Source organism: Diplotaxodon limnothrissa, linkage group LG3 (genome assembly GCF_057381915.1).
Source record: "Diplotaxodon limnothrissa isolate DT_005_m linkage group LG3, D_limnothrissa_male_GT1.1, whole genome shotgun sequence".
Taxonomy (NCBI): Eukaryota; Metazoa; Chordata; class Actinopteri; order Cichliformes; family Cichlidae; genus Diplotaxodon; species Diplotaxodon limnothrissa.
The window spans coordinates 50750578-50761418 of record NC_140598.1 but is presented as its reverse complement, the minus strand read 5'-3'; the positions used below and the strand labels follow the sequence as shown (position 1 = coordinate 50761418).

At 38.6% G+C, this 10841-nt stretch overlaps 1 protein-coding gene across 1 annotated transcript; it reads right to left on the bottom strand.

The window, feature by feature from the left end:
* Positions 1 to 1549: 1549 nt before the first annotated feature.
* LOC146636476 (uncharacterized) lies at positions 1550 to 3616 on the bottom strand. The gene is made up of 5 exons (XM_085350833.1): positions 3563 to 3616; positions 2804 to 3009; positions 2473 to 2564; positions 2030 to 2174; positions 1550 to 1804 (listed from the first exon to the last, which is right to left on the bottom strand). The coding sequence occupies exons 2-5, from the start codon at positions 2913 to 2915 to the stop codon at positions 1674 to 1676; spliced, it is 480 nt and encodes a 159-aa protein (XP_085206959.1). The 5' UTR covers positions 2916 to 3009; positions 3563 to 3616; the 3' UTR covers positions 1550 to 1673.
* Between the last annotated feature and the right edge of the window lie 7225 nt (positions 3617 to 10841).

Below are 10841 nucleotides of genomic sequence, written 5' to 3'. Positions count from 1 at the left end.
TCACTATCACTTTCTCTTCAGACATTTAAAATAAATAACATGAGTTAATGTTAAATAATATTGTGTAAAAGCTGAGGAGCATTACATGGTTTATCCACACGTAACCAATGTCGCACCTTGTAATATTTTACTGAGTATTAAAGACTTGTATGTGTAAATCTAAAACATAACAAGTCAGCAAAACCTCATTTGATATGAGCCTGTGGATTTTCCTTCCTTCCTGCAACATTTTGCTGAGATCCCATATTGACAAATGAAAATGATCGTGTAAAATGAAATATTTTATAATACTTTTTTTTTTATAAAGTGGTCCAATTGTGCCAATTGATGGGTCTGTCTAACACAACCCCTCGCTGGAACGAGACAATTCTATTACAACAGCAAAAGCAAGACGCAATTTACCAGAGCTCTTTGTGTTACTCGTGCACGAGGGAGAGAACTGGACGAGCGTCGTTCCATCGTTTGACACCAGTGCTCTCGTCTGCTCCCTCGTAACACTGCTCTTTATTGAGGTTACATGAATATGCATAGGTTCATTAACATATGACGCATTACACAGATATACATGTGAACAAAGAGTACCTTGTCTGTGTGCCGTGTAGGTATGTGTGTGTGTGTGTGTGGTCAAGATGTGATCCTGTGAACGACTCCCCAAAATCTGCTGGCCTGGAAGTCCAGCAATTCATCTAAACAAAAGGCACTTATACTAAAACAGATACAGAGTAGGTGTCCTCCTATAGTATAAATCAGTAAGAGAAGGTATGACCTCTCTCATGACCTTAAGATGTGTGTGCATGCCAGAACACTCTGGAAAGCACACAGAGTCCCTACAGACTACCGGTACTACGGATTGAACCTCTGTTATTATGCAATCGATTATAAAACTCTAAGCATATATGAGTAAAAATTTCCAAGCATAAATGACAATCAACAATATAAACCTTACACCAATGCTGATTTAGAAGTATTTACAGGAACAGCTAAAGTTGTACAATAATCAAGTTAAAGTGGAATCAAAAAGTTTAAATAAATATGAAACACGTGAACATCACGATGCTTTTTGGCTCAGTTTAGATTAAAATTGTTAAACCTGATTTCAAAATTATTTCAAATGTTGTCATTGACTTAAAAACGGTAAACTACTCAACGTGCAGACATCAGTGGTATGTGAGCAGAACAATGACATTTGGTAATGTGTATTTATTCATGCACATTACAAATAGCAAATATAAAATCAGTCTTTTTTCAGTATGTACTTTTTGGAGGTTGCTCTATATACAGTTACATTTATTCTGATTTCTTCCTGTAATGATAATAATCTGAGGCTCCTTAATTATTGTTTGTATCCTTTGTTTCAGATATGGGATGTGTGTAACGTCAGTGAGAGGAGAAATTCCTAATATACTCAGGCACACAGCTCTGACTGTGAGAACAGAAGCCCCAGAAACTTGTTTGGAAAAAAAATGCACCCCAATTAATCATTATTTACTCCATATGATATTGAATTAGTGCTGAGTATAGGTATGACAAGAGGCGTAAAATGCAAAGAAAGCGCAAAGGAGAAATAGACGCCAAGCTTCAATTAGAATTATGCGTTTTGTTCTTTATGTGTATTTATAGTTCAGTGAATCCTGTAACTTTGATGTAATCAGATGAATTCATGATGGACTCCTTCATCCTCCGTGAACCATAATCACCATCTGCACAACTGAGCCGGTTTTGATTCCGTATTTTGTCACTGGTGCAGAGTCGTCGTCCAGTGGCGTGCCATCAACGTGCAGCTTGAAATCCTTCTCAGCGCATCCTAAACACACATGACACAGAAAGAGATGACTAGACTAAATATAGCTACAAATATGTCATAAATAATTATATTACGTTTCCTGCATTATTCATAACATAACATAACTTCATAACATTTTATAGATTTTTTAGTGAAATTTTTTTAAGACATTTGAATATAGAGTCATTAAGCACTGGTAATTACAATTTTAACGTATTTAATTTTTGTTTTTTTTAGGTTACTAACCTTTCTCGTTGACCATTTTCTTCACTTTCTGTTTGAAAATGCTCACAATCATTACTTGCAGCTGTATGGCGCGCAGGAGCATCAGGCATCTCTGACCATTAGCCATGATAATGAAGATTTCACACATTGTTTTGGCTACCACCATCTGAAGGTTATGAGAGGTGAGGGTTAGTACTTTGGTTAAACAGCACTTAACACATATCATAAAACAGAAAACAAATATTTTAGAAACCTTTTCAGTGAGTCCTCTAAGTGCAACCATTTTGAAATGGAGTGAGGAAACTCAGTTCATGTTTTTATACCAAAATATTAATAAGGAAATACGTGAATTATAATTTATTCCATGTAGTATTAAATTAGTGTTGATCACAGGTGTGACAGGAGCTGTAAAATGTAAAGAAAGCTAAAATAACGATGGACCCTCCATCATAAACGTTTCTCACCATCTGCACAGCTGAACCGGGCTTGATTCCACATTTGGACAGTGGTGCAGAGTCGTGGTCATGTGACTTTCCTCCATGATTCTTCGTATATCCTAAACACATATAACACAGGACAGAGGGGACTTTACTTTGCAGCCTTTAGACTAAATATAGCTCCACACATATCATAGATAACTGTACCATGTTCCCTGCATTAGACTGAGCAGAGGTTATTGTTGAAAGTAAAATTGTCCAGTTTAAAAAGATTAAAAAATGTTTTAAAACACTGGACACAGATTAACTGAGTATTGATAATTTCATTTTTATGTATTTATTTTCAGATTTTATTTACCTTGGTTGACGCGCGTTTTCAACACCTGGTTGAGCTCACGCAGGGTCGCATCTGGCAGCTGGTTCATGTGCAGGTTCACCTCCCACCTCTGGCTCACAACGGCAGCAGACATCGCTTTGTTTAGGAAGTGAGGCTGCGATCTTTTCAGGTTCTCAGTCTGAAGGTTATGCGAGGTGACGGTGTGGTCACGATGTTTATAACTTCGCCTGAGGGGCGGGGATTGCCCGTTAGTTGTTTCGGTTTAACCAGGAAATAACAATGAACAAAAACATATGAACAAGGTATTGATCTCGTTATCTGTGAGAATACTGTTTGTATTAATAACACGCCTTTAAAATTGTGAAAGCGTTTTTGCGTCTTTTTTGTGTTGCTTTGCACGCAAACAGTTTCTAAGTTAATAACAAATACAATAAACAACAATCAACCACTAAAAACATTTTCTGTTGAGGAACGCAAACAAATGATTTAATTTGACGCCTTTTAAAATAATAAAGCAAGGTGTGAATATTTTTCTGCTTTTTTGTAAAAAAAAAAGAAAAGAAATCATTAGTAAAATAATCATTTTTATCAAATACTTTGCGCATTGGTGGATTAACCATTCTACATAGAAATGAAAAAAGGATTATGGTAATTACTAATAAAGTTTAAATTGAAATATAAAAACTTTCAAATATAGTATATATCAGCTGTGGTATAAACCTGACACTGGCGGTCTAATTCATTTGTAAAGCACAACGGTGTGCACACAAGGTCACTCACGGGTCTGCTGCCAAGGCGAAACAGCGAGGGTCAGTCAGTGCTGTGTGTGTCGTATGAGGCAGAGGGCTCACTGACTTAGATTTTAGGTTTTTTAGTCTCTCTCTCTCATCCAACACACACGCACACACTATTGCTTCAGACTGAAAATGAAAGTGTATCTCACAAAAAGTCCCGAAAGACTCAGCTCACAATGTTGCTGTTACTACTTCCAGAAGTGAACAGTAGCAGCAATCTCGTGGAACTATTTAAAACAATTTGGTGCATGTCATAAGTTCATGTGTGACACAGATTTTTTTTCTTGTGTGTGATTGTTCTCAGTTTTGACTGAGGCTTCAAATCTCTCAGAGCTCAGATGTCCTGTCGTCACGATGTTGTTGTTAGACCAGGTTGGCCACTAAAGGTTGACTTCATCATTGAAAGTAACAGCACACTTTTAACAGACACATCAGAAAGGAACACATGCCCAGGTGTAGTGGAGACAGGGGTGGTTGTAACAGCATCACTTTCAATAAGAAGGGATATCCTAAGAGCCATGTAATCAGTTGTATGTATGAAAACATTCTCCATGGCCTTATATGTGAAACTGGGAAGCTGTGTGAAGAAGCACTAAGAGTTTTTAGCAAAATCACTGACTTCTAGTTAAGAAAGTGAATCTTTTGATCAACTGTATATTTTGATCATTCCTGCTCAGATTAGATTGTTTAAAATTAGTGTCTTGTGTAAATTGTCAGTAAACTTCAAACTGTCTTGCTGTTGCGGCTAAAGTAAAAGGCTGACAGGCGTGAGAATAGTTATAACAACAACAAAAACAGTTAAAGCTACCTCCATGGTGACATTTAAATGCTTTTTCCCTAATTTGCAGATTTGTTTGAGAATGTCGAGACAGTGGATGAGAAAAGCTTTACCACTGTGAGAGGAAAATAAACTTGTTTATCTCATAGTGTCTGTGAAGGTTCTCAGTCATCCAGGTCATCGCAGTCAAAGGAGCTTGCAAAGAAAAGCGTCTGGACTTCTTTAAGTTGCTTGATAGTTCATAGTACATATCATAGTGTAGTGCATATTTTAGAGCAGGAAGAAGTGTTGGTCAGCACACATTAAATGATTAGATGAACATATTGTGATATAGTAGCAATTTTTAACTGTTAATTACATTTTTATAACCAATATCTTCTCGCTCCTCATCTAGTACAAACACATTCATGTTAAGTTAACGTGGGATTATAAATTGGCCATGGATGTGAAGGAGATAAATTGCTAAAATTTAAAATACTTTCAGTTAGTAAGACACGAAAAGCACTTTATAAATGAGAAAAGTAATGACTTTTAAAACAACGCAAGCAGTGTCCAGACTCTTCTACTATGAAGCCACGCTGTTGCAGTTTAGCATTGTCTTGCCAAGAAAACGGCAGCATTTCTGAATCATGTTCACGTAAGGAGTCATATCTGTATGACAGAGCTTTAACTTGTATCTGTGGATGGTGCGGTGAATCTCTGGATGCGTTCCTGATCCCATGCAATGATTTCTATGGCAGAATCTTTTCTGTTCTTAACGCAGTGCTGTCTGACAGTCCAAAGATGACAAGCATCCAGTTTTGATTTTGGACCTTGTCCCTTGAATACCAAGATTTCTCCAGATCACTTGGATGTGTTGATGATACTGCACACGATGAGATATTCAGTCGTCACAGTTTTACACTGGTGAATTATTCAGAAATTTTTCCACAATTAGTAGAGGAATTTTTTGTGTTGTTGTTTTTGTTTGTTTTTCAGATTATTTACCTTTTGTTTCAAGCACTGGGCTTGCACATGCTGGTATCCCGTTTTAAATGACATGACACCATCCATGTATCAGTTCTCTGGAATGCTGGGAGCAGTAATCAGTGTGATGATGTCCACACCTCCATCTCCTTGGCCTCCTGCTCCAGGTCTTCTGGAATACACTAAGTTGTTCCAAGGCAGCTGATAGACATCATCTATCTAGCATGTCCTGGGTCTGGGGCAGTGGTCCCCAACCCCTGGGCTACCGGCTGTGAGAGTTGAGGCTCGGGTGTGAAATTTATGGTTTTCAGGGTTTTTATTGTTATTTTTTAAATTGTTTTTATCGTTAACTCGGTTTCCCTGGGTCTATTCTCATGTGTTAGGAATAAATCTTCTTTTTTATGGTACTGGTACTGGTTTTATTTTGTTGTATTTATACGCGACACCTTAAAGGCCAGTCTGTGAAAATATTATCGGACATAAACTGGTCCGTGGTGCAAAAAAGGTTGGGGACCACTGGTCTGGGGTATTGTTTCACAGGGGTGTGCAAAGCAGATTTGTATGTGGCAGGTCTGGTTGTAACATTGAGTGGCCTTTTGCAGAGTTTGGTAAAATGGCTCCTCTGACCCCTGAAGAAATGGAGTACTTTCAAAAAACCATGGTGTTCAATGCTGCCAGGGAGACCCTTAATACCATTTTTAAGTATCTTCCTCATTTATTACAATTTATGCAAATAAATATTTATTATTGGGGTGGATGTAGCTCAGAAGGTAGAGCAAGTCATCCCTTGATCAGAAGGTTGTTGGTTTGATACCTGGCTGCATGCCAAATATCCTTGGGCAAGATGTTAACCCTAAGTTGCTCTCCGTTGCATCCATCGGAGTATGAAAAAACAAAATTAATTTCAACATGTTTAATCAAAATTAAATATATAAGACATGCAGTTCATTTAAATAACTATTTTAATTTAAAATAAAAAAAACATCCCTGAAGTTAAACATGCAAGCAAACAGCACGTTTAATATATGTTTGTAACAATACTTCTTGAAAAGAAAGGAAAATAGATTTGTGGGTTGAGCAGCAGAGTTCAGCATCAGATCTCCTGAGCCAATGCCAAACTCCACACTTTGACCCTATGATCCAGCTGCTATAGGCAGAATCTGGATTCATTGCAGAACATAACGTTCCAGCATGTTCTGGTTCCAGTGCATCTTGCTGATAACAATACAAACAGTGCAGGGCAGTGACTGAATGTGTAGCGAGCCATCTGCCAGAGCCTCTTGAAAACCTTGACTGCGAATCTGTAGCAGACTGCCTAAAGATGGTAAATGCTGACAGGGAGAGGAAATGTGCCCACTTGGAGGTTGGTCTCTGACATTCCCTGTTATACTTGGCCTTCAGTTTGGAGATGGTACTAGTGCTTACACCAAATACTGCTGCAGCTTGGTTTTGCACAGCACCAGCTTGAAGTTGCCCTATAGCAGTAATGATCACAATGCCTGGTAATTCATTGTAGAAATAACTCTCCTTATTAAATTTAAATATTGTCATTCAGATGAAAACTGGAAACTACCTAACACACCCTCAACAGTCTCGTATGCAACCACAACAATGTTTGTTTTGTTCTTTTTGCTGCTTCACCGATTTGTTGTACCAAATGACGGCTATGAGTGAATTAATCAAACCTTTTGTAAAACCATATAAAAAGTAAAACATTTTGACATCCAGTTTGATGCACATTCAGAACACCACAATGGCAAAAGCAACACATGAAGCCCACAAACTGTCCAAGATAATCCAACACAGAGTCACTGATCCAAAGATCGGGTACTTTCCTCAACTTTGACTCCGTGGTGCAATATAACCCATACATTATAAAGTAAATAAACAAACCTCAACTCTCAGTATTGCTAACACAGATTAAGTAAAACAAAAGTGTTTAAAATCATCACGACTGCAAATCTGAAGTCACATGACTTCTAATAAGTGATGGAGAGAAATCGAAAGTAATAAAGAGTGAATAAAAAAAATCTTAGGGGCATTCCCTGGTGTGTGCAGAGGGCAGGTTCGGTGTTTACTGTTCATTCAGACAGGTGAATGTATAACAGATGAAATCCAAACGAAACAATTGGAATCAATCCTGGGAAAACTGAAAGGACAGGGGAAGGAGGGGGAAAGGAGAGGGACGGAGAATCTGCTGACAGAGAGACCAGCGAGTACCTCCTCAACATGTCTTGAATTCCTCCAGAGGCCTGGCAATGAACTCATCTTTTGATTCAGGTGTGCTGACCCAGGGTGATATCTGAAATCTGCAGGACACTGGGCCTTGAGGCCTGGAGTTGCCCACCCCTGCGTTAAAGGAATAACAGTATTTTTAAGATCTTCCCACAGGTTTTCACTGATATTGAAAAGTACTGTGAGCTTTAGCAAATGTTTTCATTTGGTGTAGTTTATATTGAAGTCTAATGGCTGCTTTGGGTCATTGTTTGGTTCTAGGAGTTCATCGCTTTCTCAGCGTTCAACTTTACTGGCTGTAAAAGAGCCTCAGTATTTTCACCCTGAAGAACAACAAGTGCAAAGTGTTCTTTCATCAAATGCTGAACGATGAGTTCACTGCACTCAAATGACGTCTGAAGTTCTGCAGACAAAAGAGGGTTCAATCCTTATTAGCAAGGTGTAGCTAATAAAATGTCGGGTGAGGGTATCCGTTTTTTTTTTAAAGCAGTTCACGTATCATTTGGTGCACAGCCCCACCATGTGGAAGTAGCAAAAGTATTTTTTTACATACTTCGTGAACTATAAATTTAAACAGCCCTGATCAAAAGTTTAAGACCACTTGAAGATGGAAAAAAATCTAATTTTGTTCTATCTTTCCAAGAAGAGCTTCAACATGCAACAGAAAGAAATGGGAGTGAGACAAAACATTTTTTTGAGAATGCAATTTATTGAAAACAACTCTTAAACTGAAACATCCTGTTTTACAGCTGTTCAAAACTTTGATCAAACTCAGAGGATTTTAAATAAATTTTACAACCTTTAGCATTATCGACAGTGAAGAGAGCCAGGTAGGTGAGCGTTTCCCGTGTTGCTGTACGGGTGCCAGTATCCAGACCCGGGGGTGGGGCCTTGTCGAAGATCAGGTGAGTTAAGTTATCCATCTTGTTTAGTGTCTAATTGCCTATTCTGTTTTGTTTCAGTGACATTGATCTGGCAATACAGGCTCATTAACCGTTAAGTTTTTAGGGGCCTTCTCTCAATTAATGTTATTGGCCAGGATGTGGCCTCTTTATTTGCTGTGATTTCCACGGTTGATCTTTCATGTCTGTGTAGTGTGTTTTTTCAGTGTGCTGTGGTGTAATCACTTGTAGTGCTTAGGTTCTTCGAGGAAGGGGAACCCCTGTAAACTGCAGAGTGGTTATTGGAGAGAGTAAAATTTTAACAAGGATGTTTTGGAAATTCTAAATAAATAATAATAAATAAATAAATTTCAAGTGCTTCAGCATTTCACTGTTTGAATAATACTTATTTTTGGTATCATAATGCAGACCAGTTTAACAAAGGTGCTGGCATTATACTGGTGGAAGCAGTGGGATACAATTTGAGTTTTCTATGGCTCTTTACCACAGCCTGCCTGAGCACATACTTCAGCACAAAACAAACTGAAGCTGACAACAAAAACAATGAAAAACAAACTAAATCTACAGATTTTAACAATATAAGTAAATATTTGACCTACTTTTTTGAAAAGATTCTTTTTTTTTCTGACATCCTTTCCTGACTGGCAGCTTTTACAATCAGAGTTGTGATCAAGGTCCATTCAAGTGACATCTAATGAGCATCCTGATGCAGTCATGTGACAAGTGAGTGGCTCTGACTACCCATGACATCATTTCCAAAACAGCAGCATACCTGGGGAGCTAATTTTAGAAACCTAGTTTCTATTACCAAAGGTCAATTTCAACCAGTTCAAGAATACTAAACCTTAAATAATGTGTCCTATCGCACATATAACCTAACCTCTAAAATAATTCCACAAAGAAGAATGTTGGAAAGACCGATCTTCTGAGCATGCTTCAGGCATCCACTGGAAGATTAGTAGTGAGGATGCATGCTGAAGTAGACTGTATCAGAGAAATCTTGTGTGGGGAGTCTGCCGAATTGCTTCTCTCACAGTCATTCCTACTGCTGATATTGTGCTAGAGCAAATGCTGGATCATGAATAAATTCTCACACTGTATTTTGACACACTGCAGTGTATTCTAACCGATAGGCCAGGAAGTCATCCTTTCAGAGATCCACTTACATATACCGCTACCTGCAAGTAGTATTCAATATTGGTGATTCAAACAAGATGTGGTATAATTTCCTAGAATGAGAGAAACCTTTGAACATGCAACCATTTTCCTTCCAGCCTGAAGCAGTTAGGTCAAATACACTCATCTGCATATCTTCAGGACTATGACCTGAGACTAGGCTGCAGATATGTTGAGAAACTTGTACACATTCACACAGCAGCAGCAGTAGCCAAGGAAATGAAGCAACCCTGACTGGAGGAAGGAGCACAGTCAAGGTCTATGGGAAACTTTGGACTGATTTACTTCTAATGCATCCCGGCAAGAAAGACTGCCCTTGTTAAAGCAGCAGGAATTAGACACACAATGTCATATTTGCTGCCCTGCTAGTCTGTTCCTACAGACTGGTTGCCCTCCACAGTCATCTCCCTACCATCGGCCAAGGGAGAGAAAGCCCCATCCACCTCAGGAGCAGTGTTGGGCAAGATACTTAAAAAGTACTTCTAAAAAGTAACTGAGTTAGTAACTGAGTTAACTAACCCATCTACACCAGGCATTTTGTAGAGTATATAGAAGCGTGGGGCAGTGGTTTGACTTGAAACAATTTTTTTTTACTATTTTCCTTGAAAAGCATTTCGAGTTTAATCTCGAAATTTTGACTTGATTCTAAACCTGAACAATAATAATTACAAATTTAATGTATTATTTAATGTGGACCCAGGGCTGGAGTGGTAATCCGGCATACCGGGAATTTGCTCTGTGTGCTGATTCGTTCATTTTCATTATCGACAGTGTATTGTCCGATAAGATCTCTTTATGCAAACACAACCTCCTCTTCTCTGTGCGCTGGTGCACCTTGTAGAACAGAGTTTAGTGTGGAAACAAGTGGCGAAAAGGTGGAGCTGAAAAGCTGACACCTAAAAAGAAAATAAACTAAAAATAGCTGTGACAAATGTGTCAAATGGACCCACAATGTAGGGCTGCTTCTTCTTCACCGTCCACAGCAGCATCAGCAACAAGAGAGAAGAAGAGGGTGAAAATAAAGGGGTGGGGAGACGTAATCAGAAAGTGACATATTCAAGAATCTCTAAGAATCTAAAAGCCGAAGTTTCTTTTAGTCATTCAGAGGTACGGCCCTGAAACACACACACACGGGGCGAATAGAGAGAGAGGGAGGAGCATCGCTGCGTACATTCAGCGCAGACCAAAGCTACTCTCAGTCCATCGCT

Bases quoted from the DNA above. Each gene is read 5' to 3' on its own strand.
- LOC146636476 (XM_085350833.1), bottom strand. From the start codon at position 2,915: ATGTCTGCTGCCGTTGTGAGCCAGAGGTGGGAGGTGAACCTGCACATG. The intron at 2,565-2,803 runs GTAAATAAAATC...ATATGTGTTTAG, and splicing joins GAAAACGCGCGTCAACCAAG to GATATACGAAGAATCATGGA. The intron at 1,805-2,029 runs GTTAGTAACCTA...ATGTGTGTTTAG, and splicing joins GAAAATGGTCAACGAGAAAG to GATGCGCTGAGAAGGATTTC.